Below are 27,968 nucleotides of genomic sequence, written 5' to 3'. Positions count from 1 at the left end.
AGATTTCCGTCCCATTTGTATACTCCCTTTGTTGTACGTAGTCTTCTTTAATATAGTTCAGAATTATTTATATCTACTTGTATTTGTTAATAAATTTTGCACCTATTAGTCAGCCACAACATCTACCTTGCGAATACAAGTCAGCAACCTTATTAACCGCTGACTGTTTATCTGCATAGTTTAATTAGCACACAAAAGGTGAAAGATGATGACAAACTGAAGATTTTAATAGCTTGATTCAAATACTAGTGCTCCACACTGCTCTGTTATCTGCATTACAAAAGTCACTTAACAGTAATCCTCCTAGTACACAAAAATTGTACTCTCATGTCATTACTGTTCCACTCACAGTGTCATTCTCTAACACACAATGTAGATGGCTAGGAAGGTCAGGAGTGTGCTGCACAATTGTTCAACAATCATTCATTTACTTTTAATGTTTTCTTAGCTTTTCGGATTGTCTTTCAAAATATTTGTAACAAGTGTTTATACTTAAGAGACCACAGCAACAATATGCCAAACATAAAAAGGGAAAATCTATGACATACTAATGAAGAGCACAGAGTACAGCTGGCCTTTTCTACACGACCATCTGTAGACAAAAACAGCCCCAAGTATAAAAAAAGGTCACTGCAGACGCCTCAAACGATTCGGCAAAACATGTCTGAATGACAAAAACAACAAAGTATAGTTAAAAATACAGCTAATCATTCACAAAATCACACAAACCATGGATTGATGAGCACTGGAATCAACATTGTTAGTGTCACCAATGATCACATTTTTGCAAGTGTAAGTGAAAAAAAGTAAATCAAAAATCACACAACATTGCAAAGGATTGCATGAGACCTTCTTAGTTCTATGATTAGTCACTGTTGTGTTTACATCTTCGAGCATTTAACATTTAAACTTAATGTTCTTTAATTCAACCTGAAAAAATGTTATGATAAACTCTGCTCTTACACAAACTTGTTTTCCATCAATAAAATATCTTCCATTTGGTTAAAGGAATGGAGAGGGATGATTTTAGTCACAATAGGATAATGCTGTGATACAAGACTCATTAAATGCCCAACATGAACATTGCTCTTTTGTTATAAGTAATTACATACCTTCCAACAGACGCTTTAAATCATATACTTTAATTACTGTTTCATTAGATGCAACTGCCAACCAGTTTCGACATACTGAGAATTCTGTATCAGTATAGGTGCTAGCAGGATGCCACACCAAAGACTGTATTGCTTTCTTATAAGGGTAAAGTTTGATTTCTAATAAATCAGGAATTTTCCAGACTTGGACGGACCTGCAAAAAGTAAAACAAAATGAAACTCAATCTGTATGGTGATTCTGTACGGTACAGTTATTATAGATTATTTGTTTTATACTCTTTATTTGTTATTTTTTGAATACATATTTACTACTTACTATTCACTGCTTTCTATAATCTTTGACCAAAAGAAGACAGTGCTTACTAAATTTACATGTCCCACATCTTTTCTTCAAGTTCTCTTACACACACATTTTCACCAATGGAATGCTCTGATCTATTAGTGATGTACATCCAATTTGTTGTTTCCATTTTGTGCACTATTTTGTGCACTATTTTCGACAACCTTCCCTCGATCTGTTAGTTAACAGAAGACTATATGAAACACTGGATCACAGTGTAAATAGACAACTCAGAAGGTTTTCCATGCATAGAGCTCTAACACTCTCACAAGCAGCGACTCGCTCAGTAATTACATCAACAAACAGTATATGGTGATTCAAAAGTCTTTGGACACCTTCATAAGTTGGAAGATTAAAGGGAAAATTGAAACGTGATGATAGGAACATAGGCTTGATGTGGGGCCGCAACTTGTGGAGTGAATGTCATTCATGGCCGCCATATTGAAATCAGCCATTTTGGATTCAAGGTTTTTTTTTTTTTTTTTTTTTTTTTTAATGGGAATGGGAGTGTATGACACATCAAATAACACTCGCTTGAGCTCTGGAACCGAGTGATATAATTCGTTTTTGTCTATCTTGCACAGTTTACAAGTTATTAATGTTCAAAGTTACCTTAATACATGTGTTGTAGCAGTCAGTATGAAGGTAATTTTCACAACTTTGAACATTAATAACCTCTAAACTGTAAAACATAGGCAAACACAAATTACACCAATAAATTCCAGAGCTCAAGCAAGTGTTATCTGATGTGCCATACATCCCCCTTCCCATAAAAAAAAAAAAAAAAAAAAAAAAAAAAAAAAAAAAAAAAAAAAAAAAAACCCCTTGAATCCAAAATAGCGGGTTTGAAAATGGCGGACATGAATGACATTCACTCCGAATGTTGTGGCCACACGTCAAACCTAAGTTCCGATAATCACATTTCGATTTTTCCCTTTAATCTTCCAACTTATGAAGGCGTCCAAGGACTTTTGACTCGCCCTGTATTATACAGGAATGGGTACTCAGGTTGTCAAACTGAGCATGCACTGCAGTCAAAATCAAGATCACATGATAAAATGGCAGTGACAACACAGAAGAAGAAGCCAAAAATCAGTGATGAACCTTACGATAGCTCAATATTCCAGAAGATTGGTAGACTACTATGGAAAGATGCCATTCAGCGTATTTTGCTCCCAACAATAAACATGAAATTTCTTGAATGAGATTTTCACTCTGCACCGGAGTGTGTGCTGATATGAAACTTCCTGGCAGATTAAAACTGTGTGCCCGACCGAGACTTGAACTCGGGACCTTTGCCTTTCGCGGGCAAGTGCTCTACCATCTGAGCTACCGAAGCACGACTCACGCCCGGTACTCACAGCTTTACTTCTGCTAGTACCTCGTCTCCTACCTTCCAAACTTTACAGAAGCTCTCCTGCGAACCTTGCAGAACTAGCACTCCTGAAAGAAAGGATATTGCGGAGACATGACTTAGCCACACAGCCTGGGGGATGTTTCCAGAATGAGATTTTCACTCTGCAGCGGAGTGTGTGCTGATATGAAACTTCCTGGCAGATTAAAACTGTGTGCCCGACCGAGACTCGAACTCGGGACCTTTGCCTTTCGCGGGCAAGTGCTCTACCATCTGAGCTACCGAATCACGACTCACGCCCGGTACTCACAGCTTTACTTCTGTAAAGTTTGGAAGGTCGGAGACGAGTTACTGGTAGAAGTAAAGCTGTGAGTACCGGGCGTGAGTCGTGCTTCGGTAGCTCAGATGGTAGAGCACTTGCCCGCGAAAGGCAAAGGTCCCGAGTTCGAGTCTCGGTCGGGCACACAGTTTTAATCTGCCAGGAAGTTTCATATCAGCGCACACTCCGCTGCAGAGTGAAAATCTCATTCTGGAAACATCCCCCAGGCTGTGGCTAAGTCATGTCTCCGCAATATCCTTTCTTTCAAGAGTGCTAGTTCTCCAAGGTTCGCAGGAGAGCTTCTGTAAAGTTTGGAAGGTAGGAGACGAGGTACTGGCAGAAGTAAAGCTGTGAGTACCGGGCGTGAGTCGTGCTTCGGTAGCTCAGATGGTAGAGCACTTGCCCGCGAAAGGCAAAGGTCCCGAGTTCGAGTCTCGGTCGGGCACAGTTTTAATCTGCCAGGAAGTTTCATGAAATTTCTTCTTTGTCTCCCAAAAGCTGGGTGTGGACTGCATTCCATGGAACTGCAGTTGCCCTAAAGTGAGAAAACTATTGGAACAGTCGAGGAGAGCTGCAAGGAACATCACTGTCTCACCCGACAACAGAAATCATGCAAATCAAGCTGTCTGTGAGAAGCGCCTTGAATATAATCATGAAATGAACTACTACAAGGCTAGTATTGAAGTGTAAAAGCCAATCTTCTGGGATATCATAATTAAGGAGTCTATCAAAATAAAGATGTTGAAAAACCCAATAAACACGAATAGAGGTTTCATTTTAAACAAGGCTGTAGGTCTAACAATCAATTTAATAAGATTTTGCCATTATCACATCCACCGCTACTGCGAAATGCTAAGGAAATGCGCATTTTACAGAATATCAGTGCAGGCTCCGAAAACGAAAGGGTATCAAGGGGCATAGTGTGTGTAGGAAGTCCAGCTCTCGATCATCTATTAATAGCGGGGCAAGACCAACAACAGTTTACAGTCTGGTTGGAGTACAAACAAAAAATACACAAAATTGCACAATTCACAGCACCTGATGAAGATGACAAGGTCAGTTGTCAAAATTTTATATATAAAAAGGGAGGAACAATGCAGCAGTAAACTCAAAGACACATCATTAACCAATCATATGGAAGAAACCTCAGCTCTACTCTCTAATTCATGCCTCAACCCCAAAGTGTTTTCTGTTGACCAACTAGTCAATATTCTTGCAGATATAGGTTGTAGCATCACCAACTGTAAGACTTTGCTGTTTCAGAAATAGACCGTCTATCCACAAATCTGCAGGGCTGATTTTATTTCTGACTTATAAGTGGTGTCAGTGGCACCTTAAACTAACAGCTGTAAACAACAGATGTGGATTTGATCAGTTGACTGTGAGAAGATAATGTTAACTAGTAGACATGCAACTTTAGTGTGTCAGTGTTGTTGTCACAAATTGTGCTGGAGCAACATCTCTCAAGAATTTCCCCAGAATCTTTTGAAGAAGGGAGAAGTGTGTCGCAAGTTCGTCCCTCACACCTTGACTTTTGAAAAAAAGCAACACCACATAGACCCCTGCCAGGACTTGATTGAAATGTGGAACACAGATAATTCTTTTCTCAAAAAAATCGTATAGGGTGGCAAAACTTGATGTTATCAATATGATCCTACTGCAAAACAACAAAGTGCAGAAATTCTAATGAAGGGTCAACACCTTGATGACATAACTGACATTCAAGCTGATGTGATGCCAGAGATGAACAAGATTACAAAGAATTACTTTTCTGATAGTTCCACATGCTTGTAAGAATTTTCTGTGTGTTGTACTCAGACGAAGGGAACCTTGTTGAGTGTCTACAACATTCAAAATACCATGTTTTATTAATCCAGTCTTGACAACTTTTGGACTAGTGCATTACACGAATCCCTGTGAACAAGTCAGTACATTTTCCCATACCAGAACAGTGGCAAGGAACTAAAAGTATAACAATAACAGCTATTAATATCAATATTTTAATGATTTAGTAAACTTCACAAATAAATGTGCAAAATAATGCCAAAAAACTAGTGTGCGTCACAAGGTAAACTATAGTAGTTTTCTTGTGCGAGGCAGTTCAGTTTATTCAGTTGCAAATGATGAAAATCAAAATTTTTGCATGAATTTCATTATTAGTTATCAATAGCTATGATGGAAATGCGAGTAACCTAACCCTTGGAGTCCAGAAGACAATATTGTTATCTGTAGATTTGTTATGCGTTTCAGATAAAACCTGTAATCTTACGAGAAAAAAGTTGTCCTCAGAGGAATTTTTAGTGGCCGAATAATTATTAATGACATCTTAATACAATCAAAAGAAGAGAACAATTACACTACTAGTCTTTAATAAAATAGCAGAACTAGTTACATGATGTTTTAGGCTTGCAGCTGGATGACACTGACATCTTGCCATATTTTGGCCCCTGGGGTATGACTCATGTGGCAAGAGGTAGAGTGTAAATGTAGCATTGGCAAGGTGAAGAGATTGGTTGGCTTAGCCATAAAATGCAGAATTAGCAGCATACCAACTGCTGTAATGGTGACAATGCTGATCATGACCCTCTATACCTTTGAATTACAATGGAGGCTACAGCAGAGGCATTGTAGTGATGTATTACACATCACCTATAGAACCTGTAATGAAGCAAGCTGGGATATTTTTTACCTCCCTTCTTGTTTTGCCATCTGCCTTTTAACATATGTGAATATAATCTGCATTTTCATAAAAGGGAAAGGTTGGCCCTCCATTTTAAAGAATATAACACCAGATCTACTTTTGTGCTTAGTTTTATGTAGGTAATTGGTTTTCTAATTCATATTGACCATTCCTTGTTAGTATCTTTGTTTTTAGGGGAAATCAGTAATTGTCTCGCAACTTAAATTCTATTTTTGACGTATAAACAAACAAATTCTGTATTAATTATAAACATTTGGAGGAACAACTAACAGTAATCTTAAAGTATCTATTCGGCCCTATTTGTAAACATGTTAGTAAAACCAGCCATTCATTAATTCCAAAGTAATTAACAGTTTTGTCAAAAGTATTGTTTGCGTACTTATATTTGTTAATTTCATGATTTAAACAAATAATTCGGCCTAACTCTTGTAGTAGAAGGAACTGTTAAAAAGAACCAACTTTTCGATGTTTCAGTTAATTTAATGAGTAAGTTTTAATTGTAATATCTGTAAATTTAACTTCGAACAACGTGTGGTTTCAGTACCTATTATTGTGAGGATATATAAGGGTCCAATTTTTGGTCACAAAATAGTCAGTCCATGGCCAAGTTTCAGAAGAGGAACCTGTGTTGATTAGAATGACAACAATGCATCAACTTGACAGTGAAATAAGTGTTGTACCAATAGGCCGTGTGTTAAAACAATGACTGCATCTGCTCCATACATACCTTTCTATTCTTCAAGAACTGTGAACTTTGTGGTAAGGTTTTTACTGCTCGTAGATATTCAACAGTAAACCATTGTAGCAGTATGTGGATGTTTGCCTGCAAACTATTAATATGGCTCATGGAAAGTTAAACAATTGTGCACTGGCCATATTAAATGTGTATATGGGGGGTTGTGAAAAGTGGAAGTAAAAGACTGTGAAACACAACTGAGCATCTGTCAGCTATATTATTTAAAGAAGTCTGTGTTTGAGTTTTACAACCCATTTTTGAGCCAGTACATCGACACCAAGGACAACAAACAAAGAACTAAATAAAGCAGGTAGAACCGCTACAAACCAATGAATGAGATCGCCACCAGCACATGTGTTTTAGTTTGAACAGTGTGTTTAGACTTTTATACTCTTTGGAAGCTTCACTGGTTTGGGCATGTAATCTGATCTGGTTGGATGCAGCATTTCTACAGGGCATGACAATAGCTGCTTTATTATGATCCATGGTATCTGCTGATTCATGTGGTTTCTTCTAAGTACTCTCATCCTGGCTCAGAGATGCACCACATACCATAGAGCAGTGAGAACCATGACAATTGGCATTATGTCACAAACACAAGAGAAGATGTTAAACTTTCATTAGGATTTTGGAGATCTGTCTCTTTATGTAGAACCGAATGCATGAAATACTATATCCCATGTACTGGAATCAACTATTACGAAATGTTAACATCTATTGAAATGGAAGAAGCGCATCCGGACACTACTGGTACCAGGGAAGAACATAAAATATTATGGTTGACTGTTAGTTCCTAAAATACTTTGCATTTCCCCACAGGAAAGGCAATGGATAATACATACCTAAATATGTGTCAGCACATATGAAAATTGAGAAAAATTATGTTCCTTCTGCGGCTATGAAGAAATGTTTGTCTTTCTTGATTAACAATGAATCATACAGTAAGAAAGACTCTCTTCTGTTACTCTTAAAACGTAGTAAATTATGGCATGCATTAATCGTGGAGAGAGATCCGATCATTCAACGTCGCAACAAAAAACTTTTATCCCTTGAAACTGCTCAAAATCTCATTGTTACAAAAAGAAACCAATTTATGACACCAGTCATTTTTCTTTCTAAGAGAGGGTTATTGAGAAAACCAACATATACCCAGTTACAGCAGAGCTTAATGTCTTCAATAGAGGTCTTAAATATAATATCTCAGATTGTCTAGATAAGACTACTGTTAATCAACAGTGTGTGTGTGAAAATTGCCAGAAACTATTAACAGCAGTCATAGACAGAAAAAGAAAAATAACAAGTACTATGTAGTTTTCAAAATGACAGTTTGTGCTTACATCTGTCTATAAGTAGTTGGACATCATCCAAAATTGACAGTCTGCATTTTTTAAAGTAAATGAGTTACATCTATGTAGGACATGCTCTCGTTGTTGACTCACATCACAATTACGTACATCCAATATGTGAAATTACATGAACTGACAACTGTGAAACTCAATAATTTTAAAACAAGTATTGTGGACTGTCACTGTGAACTGACTGAGTTATTGTTAGACTCAATGACTCATTTGATGGACTCACTTAAATGAAACACTGGAATGTAACTGTCTTTTGACAGGAACTGTACTAAGTGACAACTGCAATATTTTCAAATCAATAGGAACTGTTTACTTCATGCATGTTAGCCTGAAGACCTGTGTTAATAATTTGTTTGTAGTGTAAAAACTGGACACCGTAAATTAATAACTGAACTTCAAAGGAATTAAATGTGTGCATTTTCATCATGTAAACTATGGTGTCATGTACGTCAATGAACAAACACCACTGTTGATGTCGTCTTCAGTCCAGAGACTAGTTTCATGAAGCTCTCCATGCTACTCTATCCTGTGCAAGCTTCTTCATCTCCCAGTACCTACTGCAACCTACAGCCTTCTGAATCTGCTTAGTGTATTCATCTCTTGGTCTCCCTCTGCGATTTTTATCCTCCACTCTGCCCTGCAATACTAAACTGGTGATCTCTTGATGCCTCAGAACATGTCCTAACAACCGATCCCTTCTTCTGGTCAAATTGTGCCACATATTTCTCTTCTCCCTATTTCTGTTCAAAACCTCCTCATTAGTTATGCGATCTACCCATCTAATCTTCAGCATTCTTCTGTAGCACCACATTTTGAAAGCTTCTATTGTCTTCTTGTCCAAACTATTTATAGTCCACGTTTCACTTCCATACATGGTGACACTCCATACAAATACCTTCAGAAACGTCTTCCTGACACTTAAATCTATACTCGATGATAACAAATTTCTCTTCTTCAGAAACACTTTCCTTGCCATTGCCAGTCTACATTTTATATCCTCTCTACTTCGACCATCATTAGTTATTTTGATCCTCAAATAGCAAAACTCCTTTACTACTTTAAGTGTCTCATCTCCTAATCTAATTCCCTCAGCATTACCCGACTTAATTCGACTACATTCCATTATCCTCGTTTTACTTTTGTTGATGTTCATCTTATATCCTCCTTTCACAACACTGTTCGTCCCATTCAGCTGCTCTTCCAGGTCCTTTGCTGTGTCTGACAAAATTACAATGTCATCGGTGAATCTCAAAGTTTTTATTTCTTCTCCATGGATTTTAATACCTACTCCAAATTTTTCTTTTGTTTCCTTTACTGCTTGCTCAATATACAGATTGAATAACATTGGGGATATGCTACAACCCTGTCTCACTCCCTTTCCAACCACTGCTTCCCGTTCATGCCCCTCGACTCTTATAACTGCCATCTGCTTTCTGTACAAATTGTAAATAGCCTTTTGCTTCCTGTATTTTACCCCTCCCACCTTCAGAATTTGAAAGAGAGTATTCCAGTCAACCTTGCCAAAAGCTTTCTCTAAATCTACAAATGTTAGAAACATAGGTTTGCCTTTCCTTAATCTATTTTCTAAGATAAGTCGCAGGGTCAGTATTGCCTGACGTCACCCAACATTTCTACGGAATCCACACTGATCTTCCCTGAGGTTGGCTTCTACCAGTTTTTCCATTCATCTATAAAGAATCCGTGTTAGTATTTTGCAGCCGTGGAATATTAAACTGATAGTTCGGTAATTTTCACCTCAGTCAACACGTGCTTTCTTTGGTATTGGAATTATTATATTCTTCTTGAAGTCAGAGGGTATTTCACCTATCTTGCTCACTAGATGGTGGCATTTCATCAGGGCTGGCTCTCCCAAGGCTATCAATAGTTCTAATGGAATGTTGACTACTTCCAGGGCCTTGTTTCAACTTAGGTCTTTCAGTGCTCTGTCAAACTCATCATGCAGTATCATATCTCCCATTTCATTGTCATCTACATCCTCTTCCATTTCCATAATATTGCCCTTCTAGAGACCCTCTATATACTCTTACCACCTTTCTGCTTTCCCTTCTTTCCACCTTTCTGCTTTCTCTTCTTTGCTTAGAACTGAGTTTCCATCTGAGCTCTTGATATTCATACAAGTGGTTCTCTTTTCTCCACAGGTCTCTTTGATTTTCCTGTAAGCAGTATCTATCTTACTCCTAGTGAGATACGCCTCTACATCCTTACATTTGTCCTCTAGCCATCCCTGCTTAGATATTTTGCACTTCCTGTCGATCTCATTTTTGAGATGTTTGTATTCTTTTTTGCCTGCTTCATTTACTGCATTTTTATATTTTCTTCTTTCATCAATTAAATTCAATACATCTTCTGTTACCCAAGGATTTCTACTAGCCCTCGTCTTTTTACCTACTTGATCCTCTGCTGCCTTCACTATTTCATCCCTCAAAGCTACCCATTCTTCTTCTACCATATTTCTTTCACCCATTCCTCTCAATTGTTCCTTAATGCTCTTCCTGGAACGCTCTACAACCTCTGGTTCTGTTAGTTTATCCCATCTCCATAAATTCTCACATTTTTGTAGTTTCTTCAGCTTTAATCTACAGTTCATAAACAATACATTGTGGTCAGAGTCTACACCTGTCTCTGGAAATGTCTTACAATTTAAAACCTGGTTCCTAAATCTCTGTCTTACCACTATATAATCTATCAGAATCCTTCAAGTATCTCTAGGCCTCTTCCATGTACACAGCTTTCTTTTATAATTCTTGAACCAAGTGTCAGCTATTAAGTTATGCTCTGTGCAAAATTCTACCAGGTAGCTTCCTCTTTCATTTCTTACCCTTACCCCCATTCCATATTCACCTTCTATGTTTCCTTCTCTTGCTTTTCCTACTACCAAATTCTAGTCACCCATGACTATTAAATTTTCATCTCCCTTCACTACGTGAATAATTTCTTTTATCTCATCATACATTTCATCAATCTCTTCATCATCTGCAGAGCTAGATGGCATATAAACTTGTACTACTGTGGTAGGCATGGGCTTTGTTTCCATCTTGGCCACAATAATGCATTCACTATGCTGTTTGTAGTAGCTTATCCGCATTCCTATTTTTTTTTATTCATTATTAAACCTACTCCTGCATTACCCCTATTTGATTTTGTATTTGTAACCCTGTATTCACCTAACCAGAAGTCTTGTTCCTCCTGCCACTGAACTTCACTAATTACCACTTTATCTAACTTTAATCTACCCATTTCCCTTTTTAAATTTTCTAACCTACCTGCCGATTAAAGGAGCTGACATTCCACACACTGATCTGTAGAGCGCCAGTTTTCTTTCTTCTGATAATGGCGTCCTCCTGAGTGGGGGACTATTTTACCTCCGGAATATTTTACCCATGAGGACGCCATCATCATTTAACCATACAGTAAAGCTGCATGCCACCGGGAAAAACTACAGCTGTAGTTTCCCCTTGATTTCAGCCGTTCGCAGTACCAGCACAGAAAGGCCATTTTGGTTAGTGTTACAAGGCCAGATCAGTCAATCATCCAGACTGTTGACCCTGCAACCACTGAATAAGCTGCTGCCCCTCTTCAGGAACCACGTTTGTCTGGCCTCTCAACAGATATCCCTCCGTTGTGGTTGCACCTATGGTTGCTATCTGTATCGCTGAGGCAAGCAAGCCTCCCCACCAATGGCAAGGTCCATGGTTCATGGGGGGACAAACACCATACCACACTCAATTAGATTTTCAGCTTTGCCATGATCTAGAATGGTGCTAAATAGGAGAGGCTACAAAATCTAGGTCAGTTCTGTAGCAAGGTCTGCACACAATTACAAGAGATATATTCTTCAGTAACAACTCACAAGCATGTTTCTAGGTTCTGATCTACACAAAACCTTCTTAGTTAAATATTTTTCACTTTGTGTTCAATTTGTACAAGTGAGAATATTTTTTGTAGATCATGTTCGGTGCCTTCAATAAAGTGTTAGAGAGACACATCTCTTTCACTCCACCACAGCTTCAACTATATTAACTTTTTTTTTGCAATTAGTTTCACCAGAGCCCATTTTCAAGAGCGACCTTTTTATGTCACACTCAGATTCCCTGAAAGCATAAAAGTTATGTTGCAGAATGTAGATAAAATAATGTTTTGTTTTTCATGGAAAAAAAAAAACATATAACTTTTGTAATCAAACAACGGAAAATCCAGGATGGAATGTAGAAACATTATGAAATTGGAAGTTGCATCTCAGCATATAGCGGAGATGCTGAGTCGCAGATAGGCACAACAAAAAGACTGTCACAATATAAGCTTAAAGCGCGCCTGCATGCAGGCACAGACGTAACTCACACATGCAACTGCAGCCTCTGGCAGCTGAAGTCACACTGCATGAACAGTAGCACGGCAGGAGAGGAGTGGCAATTGGGTGGGGGTAAGGAGGAGGCTGGGGTGAGGAGGGGGAGGGATAGCAGGACAGGGGCGAGGGATAGTGAATTGCTCCTGGGGAGTGTACAAGGACGAGGTGGAGAGTGGGTAGGGCAGCTAGATGCAGTCGAGAGGTTAGATGGAGGGCAGGGGAGAGGGGAGAGGTGGGGGGAGGGGGTGGATTGTAGAAAGATAAAAGGTAAAAATACTGGATATGATGGTGGAGTGAGGGCTTTGTAGTGCTAGAATGGGAAAAGGGAAGGGGCTGGATGGATGAGAAAAATAACAAACAAAAGTTGAGGCCAGGAGGATTACAGGAGCGTAGGGTATATTCCAGGGGGAGTTCCCACCTGCGCAATTCACAAAAACTGATCTTGGTGGGGACAGGCTGTGAAGCAGTCACTGAAATGAAGGATGTCGTGTTGGGCAGTGCACTCACCAAGAGGGTGATCCACATGTTTCGCCACCGACACTACCAATCAGACTCAACCAAAGACCAATGTTGAACTCTGCCTGACTCAGTGCAGTCCTCCAGCCAACCGTGTTCCACCTCCACTGCCCCCAAATTACCCCGCTAAGTTACCAGAACTTCTTAAACTCGAACCTTGCCTCACCATCATTCCCCAAATTTCTCAACATGCAAATTAATCTTACATCTGCAGAAACAGCAGCAGTCCACCATTTAAAAACAGATCCTGACCTTACAATTCTATTTGCCGACAAAAAGCTCCACCACTGTTGTTTTCAACCACAAAAGGAATCTGCCAGCTTTAAGACACATCTACATACAAACCTTGCACAGTGACCCCATTTCAGGAATCCAGCAGGATCTCCAGTCTTTTCACAAATTCCTTGAGTCCATCCCAGAACCTCTTACTGGGGTCCATCTCTCTGCTCACCCCTACCACTCCCTGCACTCCTACCTTCTACAATCTACATGCTTCCTAAAGTCCATAAACCCAACCACCCAGGACACCCCACTGTGGCCGGTTACTGTGTCCCCACTGAGATAGTCTCTGCTTTCAGAGACCAACATCTTCAACCTACTACCCGGAACCTATCCTCCTCTATAAAAGATACCAACCATTTCCACCACCGACTCTCCACAGTTCCTGTCCCTATACCACACAGTACCCTGCTCATCACTACAGATGCCACCTCCCTTCACACTAACATCCCTAATGCCCATGGTCTTACCACTGTTGAACACTACCTTTCCCAACACCTGATGGATTCCAAATCAACAGCCTCCTTCCGAGTCACCATGACCAACTATATTCTCAGCCACAATTATTTCTCCTTTGAAGGCATTACCTACAAACAAATCCGGGGTACAGCTATTGGCATCTGCATGGCATCCTATGTCAACCTTCATGGGCCACCGAGAGGAATCCTTCCTGAATAACCAGAATCCTAAACCTCTCACCTTGTTCAGATTGACTGATGAGATCTTTGGATAGAGGTTGAGGACACCCTATCCACATTCGTCCAGAACCTCAACAGCTTCTCCCCCATTTGCTTCACCTGGTCCTACTCAACCCAACAAGCCACATTCCTAGATGTTGACCTCCACCTCAAACATGGCTTCATCAGTACCTCTGTCCATATCAAACCTACTAACCACTAGCAATACCTCCACTTTGACAGCTGCCACCCTTTCCATACCAAGAAGTCCCTTCCTTACAGCCTAGCCATCTGTGGTCATCGCATATGCAGTGACGAGCAGCCCTCTTGAAATATATCGAGGGTCTCACTGGGGTCCTCACAAACCATAATTATCCTCCCAACCTTGTACAAAAACAAATCTCTCATCCCTTACCTTTCCCGTCTCCCAGAACTTCTCAAAGTCTCACCACATGGCCACAGAGGAGCACTCCCCTTGTAACTTTGTACCATCCAGGACTGGAGCAACTGAATTACATTCTCCACCAGGGTTTTGACTACCTTTCATTGTGCCCTGAAAAGAGAAATGTCCTGCCCAATGTCCTTCCCACATTCCACAAAGTGGTATTCCACTGTCCACCGAACCTACACAATATACTCGTCCATCCCTACACAACCCCTGCTCTCAACCCCTTACCTAATATCCCTGTAATACACCTAAATGAAAGAACTGTCCCATACATCCTCCTGCTACCACCACCTCCTCCAGTCCCAGCACAAGCATCGCCTATTCCATCAAAGGCAGAGCTACCTGTGAAACCAGTCATGTAATCTACAAGCTAAGCTGCTATCACCGTGTTGCATTCTATTTGGGCATGACAATCAACAAACTGTCTGTCCACATGAATGGCCACCAACAAACTACAGCCAAGAAACACGTGGACCACCTTGTTGCCGAGCGCACTGCCAAACATGACATTCTTCATTTCAATGACTGCTTCACAGCCAGTGCCGTAGGGATCCTTCCCACCAACACCAGCTTTTCTGAACTTCACAGGTGGGAACTCCCCCTGCAATACACCCTACATTCCCTGATCCTCCTGGCCCCAAACTTTGTTGGTCATTTTTATCGCCCATCCCTCCATCTAGCTTCTCGACTGCACCTAACTGCCCTACCCTCTTTCCACCTCATCCTTGCAGCACTTCACTGCTCCCCTCCCCTCTCCACCCCTACTTGCTATCCCTCCTCCTCCTTACCCCAGCTTCCTCTTTACCCCCACCCAACTGCCACTTCCATCATGTAGTGCTGCTGCTGCTCGCAGTGTGGCTTCAGCTGCCAGAGACTGTAGTCAGTGTGTGTGTGTGTGTGTGTGTGTGTGTGTGTGTGTGTGTGTGTGTGTGTGAGAGAGAGAGAGAGAGAGAGAGAAAGAGAGAGAGAGAGAGAGAGAGAGAGAGAGAGAGAGAGAGAGAGAGGTTATACTGCGACAATCTTTTCGTTGTGCCTATCTGCGACTCAGCATCTCCGCTATATGGTGAGCGGCAACTTTCATTTTCATACTATAGCTTTTATGATGTTACACATGTGACAACATCTTTATATTACAGATTCTTGAAATTTTCTAAACAAATTAGAAGCTTTTCTGTCTTGTCCATCAAACCCCTTCTATTAGGAAAAAAAAATATTTTTCTGGAAAATATTACACATTTTGTGAATCTGTTCCAATTTCTTTAAGACTACCCATCTGTCACTTGATTCTAACCTAACATATGTAAAACACATACTGCAACCTCCATGGGCCACCTGCTTTGTGTGATGATGTCCCCTCAAAATTCTTGCAGGCAACTGAGCTATGTTGTCTTTTCTGCCTCCTAACCAGACCCAAGTTCGTAGATCTCCATCACACAATTCCCCAACAAACAGTAGAGCACAGGTAAGTTATTTTGCTGCAGAGAGTAATTTTGTTTACATAACTGGCAAGTGTGTTAACCTAGGGGCAGTCCTGACACTGCAAAACATGCATAAACTCAATAATTGTGTGAACTGCTACTACTATTCCATCCATGTCACCTTTCATGTTGTAATCTAAATCATTAGCATGTTTCCTACTATATCACTTGATCTTTATCCATCAAAATATTTACACAAAGCCCCTATGTTCTCTGTAATCTGGCTATGTGTAGCCTTGCTTTCATCACACTGTTATCTTAATATTACTCCTATGCATCTCCCTCATCTTACATTTTTCTAAATATGGCTCAGGTTCTTCTCCTTCAAATTCACCTACTAAATCTAACTGATTGGGTACTACAAATTCTGTACATTTTTCTTTCTCTTATTACTATTTTCCAGTTCCCACTGTCTCTTTCCCTTTAATCAGTCTAAATAAAAAAAAGACATTTCTAATGAATCAGTCTTCTACTCTATCATTCTGTTATTACTCTTACACAATCCACAACTTCTTGAGAGAACCTCACCAAATTCTTCATTTGCCTTCATCCAAGTGAAAGACCAATGCACAATTCTCATATTACTAACTAATCTATCACAATTTCAGTATTTATGAAATGTGACAATTTTACAATAATAGAAACAGGAAATACATGTCTTGCACTGAAACTACAGAACAGAAATAACTATTCAACAACTTCAAAATCAGTTCTTAATATTTGATGAACTGAATAGCAAGGGCACAACATGCGTTGATTTGTAGGCACAAGTAACCACTAGGAAGTAAACACTACACAGATAACTACTTAATGGGAGATTTCGTGACACAGAAGAAAAAAATTAAAAATAACTACTGCAGTATGCTGAACAACAGTATCATGCAGCAGCTATTATGAAAAGTATACCAGTGAATCAAAATAACAGAGTATTCTGAAAAGTAACCTGTTGCTAATTCACAGCGAAGAGTATTTTTGGCTAGAAATGTTCAAATCACACAGCAGCAGCAAAAACCAAGGAGGAGGAAGTCAAAAGTACTGTGGTATTTGCTAACTGTGAACTAATTTTTGTGCATACTCATCCATCAGAAAGGTACAGAAACTTTGAGAAGTGGTGATTAGGTTCACATTTACCTACTAAACATGCAAAAATAAACGTACTAACCCATCGTCATTACCAACAGCCAACAAGCTGCACTCGGAATTCCAGGAGACTTCTGTCTTAGAGCTTTTATTCTGTAGACTGCTTTCTTTTCTCAGTTCAGAATTCAGGAGATGTGGAGCTAAAGAAAAAAGGAAAAGAAAGTAAAATATGAAATTTTGTTCATCCTGATGAGAAGGCAAGATGCTTTTTTTATATATCTGATCCATAAACAAGTACAACATTGACAAGCGAAAGACAAATCATAAGACTGAGAAAATGAAATATTATAAGACACAAAATCATCCAAATTTTTCCAATTACATTAAAATTCTGCAGAATTAGTTATATACAAACTGCTGCTTCACAGAACAAATATGACAATACTGTAGCTGCATCTCAGCAGCAAGGTAGGACACATCCAAGTCTGTGAAATAGTGCTGGTAGACGCATCATTTTTATTAGAGTGACGGGTAGCTCCTATGGAGGTAAAAGATTTGTCATGGCATTACTATCTCTCTGATTAGCTCGCCTAGTTAGCAGTGCAGTCTAATGCACTGCTTTCTGGGTGGGAAGGATTGCCAGTCCCCAGCACGAATCCACCCGGTGGATTAGTGTCGAGGTACAGTGAGCCGGGCAGTCTGTGGATGGTTTTTAAGGCGGTTTTCCACCTGCCTCAGCAAATGCGGGCTGGTTCCCCTTATTCCGTATCAGTTACAAAATGTCAGCTGTTGCTACGCAAACACTTACTCCACGTACGTGCACACCATAATGACTCCACTGGGGGCCAAACCACACAATAACCCTAGGTTCAGTGTGGGGCAGCAGAGGGGTGAGTTGACTGTTGTAGCCTGTTGTGGGGTTGTGTACCACTAGGGCTATGGTGGGGAAGAAGCCTCCCTATCATTTCTAGGCTGCCAGTTCTATACAATACAATACAATACAATCTGTCTCATAAAAACATATCATTTATCTTACCTTTGAATGCAAATCTACTCTCATGCAGTGTTATGGTACTCATTCAATACTGGAATGCACCTATCTTGGTGAATTTCATTGGTGAAATCTTCTATGATTGTCAGCCATGTTGTGGCATTGTGCTGTTGAAAAGTTGTGGGGTGAGGTGGGGGTGAAGTGTAAAGTCTGCACTGGAACAAGTCATACTGCAGAAGAGAGGGGAACAGCAACAGATGTAATTGGAGATTTTATAAAACTTTCAATAATCAAAACAGGAATAACCACTTCCACAGTAATGGCCTACTTCGTTCTCCTAGGGAGGAGCAGAGGGTGATGATTTGATAGAAGAAGACTGTCTCCATTCAGTTTAAAGAATATATCCACTCTGATTTATCACAATTAACTTGCTCACATTCATTAAAATCCTATGAAAGTACTTTTGATTAAAATTTTTAAAAAAATTATGAGAATGCAACAGATAGTAGGACTGCCAAATAAAATGTGACCTTACATCACCACAGATATTTGCTGATTTAACAAAACTACCTGGAATTATTTCGTTCACAGACTGAGCAAGCTTCCTACAGCAAGAAGTGAAATGCTTGGACAATGTTCCGAATGCAAAGATCTGAAGCTAACTAGAGAAATGTTTTCATTTGAATCTAGGATTTCAAAGTGAAATTTTTGATTTTAGAATGGTTTTATCAGGGTGGAAATTACAGGAAAAACTATCACAAATCAGTCCCAAAACACATTTATTCTCCTGACAATGCAAAAACATGAAATATCCCACACAAGTTTATAGCATAACATTTGAGCATTTGACAAACCACACACCAATGGTTTCAACATTATATGAAGTTTCCTGGTGCATACACACCCTACTGTATACAAATGATGTACAAACCAGCTGAATTACTTAATGTGTATAGTAATGTTTCTACACAATATCTATGATGTAAGCAAAAGACAACAGTTACCCCAGACATTCTTGGAATGTAGAAGAAGGTGACATCATGAAAATGATGCCCTGGGCCAGCCATAAACATGTACCACCTAATCTGATCATTCACTGCCTTTTATATATCCATTCCATGTTCTGCAGTATTTTGCTTCAAGTTCCGAAAGCATCTCACTACATCGTAACCCTAGACAGATGTGAGATGCAGAAGTCCCAGCAGTCAAAAGTTTGTATTATTTTAGTGGGACATGTATGTCCAGTCAACCATGAAAGGATTAATCAACATAAAATGCAGAAGACTCAGAATGTTTGTTTCAGAGAATGAACTGAAAGTTGTTGTGTACTGGATGTACTAACTGCATAGCCTGAGCCAGCTGATGATGATGATGATGATGATGATGACAGTAATAATCATTTGTTGAAAAATTAGCAATCAGCTGCACAAAGAAATTTTATTCCTTTATCAATTTCAGGCACCTCATGCCCAGCTTCAGAAGATAGTACCAAAAAATATACCACAAATAAGTAGAAGTTCAATAAGAATAGCAAAATTTAAGGAAAAAAAATTAAAAATTTAATGCTCTAAATGGTAGATACTTACAATTCTCGCCTTGCTTAGCTTCAAAAGTATGCAGCATGTTGCTATGGTCCTAGAAAATCTACCAACAATATGTAATACATATTACTATATTTTACTGCTCAAAAGAAGAATTAATGTTTTTAGATTGGTAATATTAAAATCGTTGTTATTAAACTAGTGTGTGTAGTGTGCCTGTTTGTATGTCTGCGAAGTACAATATTCTGTGCGATGTTGACGACCCCCCACAAAGTACATAATTTTGTACAAGTAAACAAGTTACTCTTGTGGTGGAGAAGCAGCTACCAACTCCTACAGTTGCCTGTAAAATTATTGAAATGTAAGAGAAAGAAAACTTCTATAGGATTTTCTGGGATTGGAACACTGCCATTCGCATTTGGTCATTCGATGATTGTCTGCGAGTGAAATGAGTTCTTTTTAGCAGAGAAAACTTTCTCTATGCTTTTGACTGTGTTATTGAAGCAGGTTCTACAGCTAACATCAACCACCAAATGTCCGAAGTCCTATATAAGCTTGCAGTGCATAATAGTTCATCACAGAATCCTTTGATCAAAATGACATATGTGCAGTTACCTCTGAAAAGCAACAGACTGTATTATGGCCATTACTAAACTTCACATTAACATTACATATCATTTGTGAATCTCATAAAGCCCAAATTATACAATATGGCGGCTAACAATGACTGTCTCATTGCACACACTTCCTACACATTCTCTCGGTATCCTGCCTCGAAAAAAAGTCCTGTCACATTCCGATTTTCTTACTTTTCTTCACTCACCGTGGAGCAACGCTTAAGTCATGGAATAAATATTTCACTCGCACAGCGAAACGCACCACCTCGCGATATATATTCAGTTTAAACCAATAACAATAGGAAGGTCGTTGAACCGATTTGTATCCGCTAGCACGGACCAAGAGATATTCATGGCCCCCCCATGGGAGAAAAAATTTCTTTACAACATTTCGGAAACCCATTCTGCACTAGTTGCGTGCCACTATGCCAACTCCAGGCTGGACTACACTTAACAAACACCGTTGACCATAGGTGATTGGTAGGGCCGTGGCCGATTTAGATTTCGGGCCTCCCCATCTGGGCAAAGCCCCCACAGGAAACCATGGAAAACTAGAAGTGAGGTCAGGCAACCTGGTTTCCAAATCACATTTAGAATTTTTGGAGTTGTAACTGAAATTTCTTAATTTAAAATACAATCTTCTTGTTCAGTTTTTCCACAATTAGTTATTGCAGAGCAGCTAGATGACATCGGTCAATCTCGCAGGGAAGCTGGGTGCTGCATGGCAGGCTGGTCCCAAATGATGACTCTCTCCCCCAAGACTGCTACTGGGACATGTAGTCGATGGATTGGGATTTGGTTATCCCTCGCGGTGGACCATGTGTTTAAGGGCTCGCATCGGGATCAGGAATGGGAAGTGGTGAACACGAAACAGAATGACCAGCCTGAGCCTTCTGAACCCTTATTCTGAATTTGTTCTTGGCCCTGAAATTGTTAGTCGATTGGCAAACTAACATGTTTCTGGATTCGCATCAAGTTTTTCTTTGTTCATTTTTCACCATTCTTTTTCATTTATAACACTTTAGTTAAATGTCACTGTTTTTATATCCTATTTTCATCGAATTGCACAGTGGATCCAGCTCAACACAATATGAATTCTCATAATGTCCCTAATTATGGTGCATTGTTTGTACTCTATCAACAGTCGCAGGTTGTTCATGGGCATGCAAGATTACACTACACTTATATTTTGACAACTTCATACATAATTTAATCAGTAATATATTCCCTTATATGCAATGTCATATGACTTGACTTGCTTCACTGTAAGTCCATTTGCTCAAGTAATACAAACAATTAACCACCAATACATGGTAATTTCTTGCTAGCATCTGAATCTAACATAACTCTACTCAGCCACCATTAGTTTACCTTTTACGTGACACTGAAAATTTGGTTATGTAGCAAAGGTCCACCTAACTGTAGCAAAGTCAATCACAAGATGACATGCACATTCCTGCTCTTTGTTATCTAGTATCCCTAGAAAAATTATTCTGCATTAGCATACTTCTCAGACAAGTGCATGAAATTCACTGTCCAGAGCTACTTGGAATCATTTCCTATAAAAATCTTTGCTTCCAATAAGTACTGACACGATCACTCATAAACTGCTTCACTCTTTATACTTAAATGAACTTAAATAAGAACATGAAAACATACAAAATTAAAATTAATTCTGGAAAAGTTATTCACATACACATAATAGTATACAATCAGCATCAGCTCTCCTCCTGTGGTTCTGCTGAAAACAAACATCAATACATTTGCTTCTCTAACTACACCTACCTCCACCCAAAAACGAATTGAAATAAAATGTCCTTAATATATACAATCTTTACTAGAGACTGGACTAATTATAATTTTGCATAGTACTTTTTAATATCATGGTGAGGATAGAGTCCCTTCACCTTACCCATCACTGGGTAGGCCCCTAGATATGTCCCAGAATGTGAAATCCTTATTATTTCAAACGGTCTAACAAATAACAATTGCTATTTCTTGTACCTCTTCTTCAATAAGATTCCAGTGGATGAGTGCGCAACAACACACTATCCACTAAAGAAAAAGTTTGTGTTTTCTTTAACTTACTGTCATATTTTACCTTTCTCTTTCTGACCCTTTCGGCCATGTTCACTAAAGCCAACTTAATCTTTTCTTCCCAAGTACACTGTTCACCCACTCATTCCTTTCTTCCTTTTGAAACATTAATTCCTCTGGTGTGAAACCTGTTGAGGTATGCGGTAAAGAATTTATTACAATGTCTTCGAATTAATGCACATATTCTATTCACCGTGTTTGACTATTTGGACAATATGTCCTCATAAATCAACTAAGCTCACGAAAAGCCCTCTCAATCAGGCTCGCTAGAGGATTATATCTTGATGTTACTATTTGTTTAATTCCTTTTTGCTCCAATGTGTTCCTCCAGGTGAATGAGATATAATTACTGCCATTATCTGATATAATAGCTTGTGGTTTCCCTACTTGCGGTACATATTCCAGCAATAATTTCAAAAGATGGTTTCACTTGTTGCGGTTTTCATTGGATATAACTTCACACGTTTTGTAAATACATCCAAGAAGGCTACAATGTATCTAGATCCTCCTCGCGCTCTAGGTAATGCCCCACAGACATCTAAGGATACCAAAGCTGGTCGTTTCTCTGGTAATATATGGAGGAAACCCCTGCTACCTTTATTATTAGGTTTTGTTTTTTGACATATTGCACACATTCTAATGACCTTCTGTACTTTCCATTGCACATTAGGAAAATAGCAACATGTTTGTAGTTTAATGGCACACTTGATCACTCCAAAGTGGCCCTATGCCCAATGTGTATGAGGTATTTTTATAAGTAAGTACCATTTTGAAATTAAAAAAAAAAAGTGCTAAGATATCTCAATAATTTTATTTTTACATAAAAGCCTGTACCTTAATCTACACACTGACACCATTACAGTCTGATTCTTCCTTGTTTACGCTGTGTACTGAGTGTTTAAGATGTCTCCGATAATCGTGAGTCCCGCCGACTGTGAAGTATGAGCTGTTATAAGATTTCTTAGTGCTAAAGGCCTAAAAGCAATCGATATTCATTGAGAGATCTGTGCAGTTTATGGAGAAAACATTATGAGTGATGGAATGGTAAGAAAGTGGGTGAGAGCATTTAAAGATGGAAACACAACTGCACATGATGAACAACGAAGTGGGCGTCCTTTGGTCATTAATGAAAGTTTGGTGCGGGAAGTGGACAATAAGGGGAGAGAAAACAGACGCTTTACGATTTCCTCCTTGCGAGATGACTTTCCTAATGTTTCTCGTAGTGTTTTGTATGGCATTGTGACCGAGCACTTGAATTATCGAAAATTGTGCGCACATCGGGTACCGAAAATGTTGACGAATATGCACAAAAACCAAACATTTAGACAGTGCATTGACTTTCCTTGAGCGGTACCACAATGACGTTGATGATTTCTTAAGCCAAATTGTTATGGGTGATGAAACATGGGTGGCCTACGTCACACCAGAATCAAAGCAACAGTCCACGGAAGTTGAGCAAGGGGATCGTTTTGCTGCAAGGCATGGCCTTCACCTCAACAGGAAGGCAAACTGGCTGGGAAAATAGCAGGGAAGTTAAAGGGGGGAGGCACTGTCATGAGTGATAAAATACCAGTGGTTATAGGGTTCAGAAAAGACCCTTTTTTAAGGTAGTGAGGGCAGAAAGAAACCAAATTTTAAGAGAAGTTAGGACTAAGACAAACCTTCAGTTTGAGAAAGAAACCAAAAGACAGAATTCTAGCTTATTGCATCAGCATAAACAGCCATTGGTTAAGAATTTTCAACAGTCTGTAGATATTTTAACTCTACCCAATTTGAATTCAGTCAATGCGAAATGTCAGCTATCTTTATTGCATCAAAATATTCGATGCTTGAGAAATAAAAATAATGAATTAATTATCTGCATAGATGAATTAGAGTCTTCAAACCCAGCTGACATAATCTGCCTCTCTGAACATCATGAGACCACTGGTATAGAACTTAAGTGTTATGTGGTTTAGGTTAGCGCCTCACTTTTGTAGATCAGAAATGGAGGAAGGAGGAGTTGCCACATTCATCAGGAACTGTCATAAATTTAAGAACACAGACAAATATATTAAAAACAAAGATTCCAAGACTTACCAAGTGGGAAAGCGCCGGTAGATAGGCACAATAAATAAAACACACAAACACACACACAGAATTTTGAGCTTTCGCAACTGGCGGCTGCTTCGTCAGGAAAGAGGGAAGGAAAAGGAAAGGTGAAAGGATGTGGGTTTTAAGGGAGAGGGTAAGGAGTCATTCCAATCCCGGGAGCGGAAAGACTTACCTTAGGGGGAAAAAAGGATAGGCATATACACGCGCACACACACACACACACACACACACACACACACACACACACACACACACACACACATATCCATCAATACATATACAGACACAAGCAGACATATTTAAACACCTTTCATGGCATGAATGAAAAATATAACACTTTTGCTAATAAAGTGCTTACCTTATTCGAGCACTGTTTTCCCCAAAAACTTACCTATGTTAGAGAAAAGTCTACAAAGAAGCCATGGATTACTCAAGGAATAGGGGTATCTTGTAAAACAAAAATAAAACTGTATCTGTCAATCTGAAACAATTCCGATGTTGATGCTATAGCACATTACAAGAATTACTGCAAAATATTAAAGACTGTAATGGGGACTCCAAAGCAAATATATTACAAGGAAAGATAGTCATATCAGATAACCAAATAAAGACAATATGAGATATAGTAAAGGAGGAGACCGGTAGAACCAGACATGAAAAGGGACAAATAGCATTAAGAGTAAATGATACATTGGTGGCAGATGTATATAGTGTTGCAGAACATTTTAACAAACATTTTATAACTGTTACTGAAAAGATGGAGTTGTCAGGTTCTGTACATGCTGCTATGGAATACCTCAGACCAGACTTTCCAGTAACTTCCATACTATGAATTTGACCCTCACAACCCCAGCAGAAATAATGTCCATCATAAAATCTTTAAAATCAAAAACATCTAGTGGGTATGATGAAATATCAACAAAGCTAATTAAAGAATGTGATTCTGAGTTAAGTAACATATTAAGCTATCTGTGTAATCAGTCGTTCATCAGTGGAATATTTCCTGAATGGTTAAAATATGCTGAAGTTAAGCCACTGTTTAAGAAGGGATATAAAGAAATAGCATCAAATTTCTGTCCAATTTCACTTTTGCCAGCATTCTCAAAAATTTTAGAGAAAGTAATGTACAATCGGCTTTATAACCATCTTATCTCAAATAACAATATGTCAAAGTCACAGTTCGGATTTCTAAAGGGGTCTGATATTGAGAAGGTTATCTACACTTACAGTGAAAATGTGCTTAATTCTTTAGATAAAAAATTCAGGCAACTGGCATATTTTGTGATCTGTCAAAGGCATCTGACTGGGTAAATCACAATATCCTTTTAAGCAAATTAGAATATTATAGTGTAACAGGAAATGCTGCAAAATGGTTCAAATCTTAAATCTCTGGCAGGAAACAAAGGGTATTATTACAAAAGGACATGTATCAAGCTATCAGGCATTACCCAACTGGGAAATAATTACATGTGGGGTCCAATAACGTTCCATTTTAGGACCCTTACTCTTTCTTGTGTATATCAATGACCTTTCATCAGTAACATTACCAGATGCCAAGTTCATTTTGTTTGCCGATGATATAAACATTGCAATAAATAGCAAATCAAGTGAAGTCTTAGAAAGATCAGCTAATAAAATATCTCCGGACATTAATCACTGGTTCCTAGCCAATTCTTTGTAACTTAACTTTGGGGAAAAAAAAACACACTACATGCAGTTCAGAACTTGTAAGGGGTGTTCCACGAGTATATGTCTAACATTCGATGACAAGTAGATAGAAGCGGACAGTGTTAAATTCTTGGGATTACAGCTTGATAATAAATTCAACTGGGAAAAGAACAGCACAGAACTGCTGAAGCATCATAACAAATCACTATTTGCAGTGCGAATTGTGTCAGACATAGGGGATATAAAAATGAAAAGGCTGGCATACCATGCTTACTTTCATTCCATTATGCCATATGAGATTGTTTTATGGGGTAATTCATCAAGCCAAGCTAAAGTTTTCTGGGCACATGCAGTAAGAGTTATATGTGGTGTGAACTCAAGAACATCCTGCAGAAGCCTGTTAGGGATACTAACTACTGCTTCCCAATATATTTATTCTTTAATGAAATTTGTCATTAAAAATATATCACTTTTTCAGACCAACAGCTCAATTTATGGAATCAATACTAGAAATAAGAATAATCTTCCAAGGATTTAAAGTCACTTAGTCTTGTACAAAAAGTTCGCATTATTCAGGAACACACATTTTCAATAACTTGCCAGCAGCCATAAAAAGCTTAACAACCAATGAAATTCAGTTTAAGAGAAGTCTAAAGGATTTATTGGTGGCCAACTCCTTCTACTCCATTGATGAATTTCTCCATAGAACCAACTGATTTGTGTGTATATACATATAAGTACAATATAACTTCTGCACAATTTCAGTGCAGTAATGTGTTCATGGTAAATATGTGTGTGTGTGTGTGTGTGTGTGTGTGTGTGTATGTGTGTGTGTGTGTGTGTGTGTGTTTTCAGTGCAGTAATGTGTTCATTGTAAATAAAATAAGTATTACAGTAGTTGTATTGCACATTTATTACCTTGCAAATAAACAAACAAAACTTTTTTTAATTTCAAATTCAGTGCATTAGTATTGTATCAAATTGACTTCATGGCTTTCAGGAATACATACACACCAATTATCTCCTTTTGTATTCCCCAGATGGAATAAAACTCCATTTATCACCTTAAAACAGTCTTTCAGGTTGGTGTACTGGTTGTTCCAATTTCTGTTGGCCACCACACCAGCATATATCCTTTTTCTGTAACTTATCCATCTCCTGGCATAGTTCCAAATAATACCTTCTTGCCATTGGTTTTTTCATTAATATGATAGTAAATTCTATTTTGCAATCACCTAAGTGTTCTTCCTGATCTGATCTTTCTGGCAGCCTAGGTAGGGCATCTGCAATTTGATTGTCCTTTCCTTTAATATAACGTATGTTTATTATAGTATGTCTCATGGGGCATCACCTCCAAATGGCACATAAATCCCTTAATAATTACTAGCCATTCTTCAAAAATCTGGATTTATTTCCCCAGAAGATCTACCAACGGATCATTTAGTTTGTTGCCCAATCCATCAGCTTCCTTTGCCTTTTCTTCTGCTAACCCAAGTATGTTGCTTTCCCTCACCTCTTCTGTATGTTTACACCTCCCTTCTTTTCTAATGAGCTTAATACCTTGCCCTGGACAGTAATTTCCAATGCTCCTTTCTTCCCTGATCAGATCAACTTGTGCCATTTCCCGATTATCGTAAAATCTGACTTTACCGTGTGATGAAGCAAGCTGGGATAGTTTTACTTCCCCTCTTGTTTTGCAATCTGTCTCCTTAAAATTCATTTATTCACTTTTAACTAATTAGCAATAACATATGTGAATATAATCTGCATTTTCATAAAAGGGGATTGTTTGTGCTCAGTTTTAAAGAATATAACACCAGATCTAATTTTGTGCTTAGTTTTATGTAGATAATTGATTTTCTAATTTACATTGATTGTTCCTTGTTAGTATCTTTTGTTATTGGGCAAAATCAGTAATTGTTTCACAACTTAAATTCAATTGTTGATGTATAAACAAATACAAATTCTGTATTAATTATAAGCATTTGGAGGAACAACTAATAGCAATCTTTAAGTATCTATTTGGCTCTATTCGAAAACATGTTAGCAAAATCAGCCCTTCATTAATTCCAAAGTAATTAACAGTTTTGTCAAAAGTATTGTTTGCATAACAATATTTGTAAATTTTATCATTTAAACAAATGATTCGGCCTAACTCTAGTAGCAGAAGGAACTGTTAAAAAGAACCAGTCTTTC

The 27,968-nt window shown here is 38.6% G+C and overlaps 1 protein-coding gene across 3 annotated transcripts in view; it reads right to left on the bottom strand.

Moving 5' to 3' along the window:
• LOC126354647 (gem-associated protein 5) overlaps positions 1 to 27,968 on the bottom strand; it is a 330,980-nt gene that overhangs the window by 157,904 nt on the left and 145,108 nt on the right. For all 3 annotated transcript variants that reach the window (XM_050004418.1, XM_050004417.1, XM_050004419.1), the window contains 2 exons: positions 16,847 to 16,964; positions 1,113 to 1,306 (listed from right to left, as the gene is read on the bottom strand). In XM_050004418.1, coding sequence (XP_049860375.1) covers positions 1,113 to 1,306; positions 16,847 to 16,964 — 312 coding nt within the window. The remainder of the gene's footprint in view (positions 1 to 1,112; positions 1,307 to 16,846; positions 16,965 to 27,968) is intronic.

Source organism: Schistocerca gregaria, chromosome 3 (genome assembly GCF_023897955.1).
Source record: "Schistocerca gregaria isolate iqSchGreg1 chromosome 3, iqSchGreg1.2, whole genome shotgun sequence".
Classification (NCBI taxonomy): domain Eukaryota; kingdom Metazoa; phylum Arthropoda; class Insecta; order Orthoptera; family Acrididae; genus Schistocerca; species Schistocerca gregaria.
Note: the sequence above shows the minus strand (reverse complement) of the source record. Positions and strands in the feature narration are given on the sequence as shown.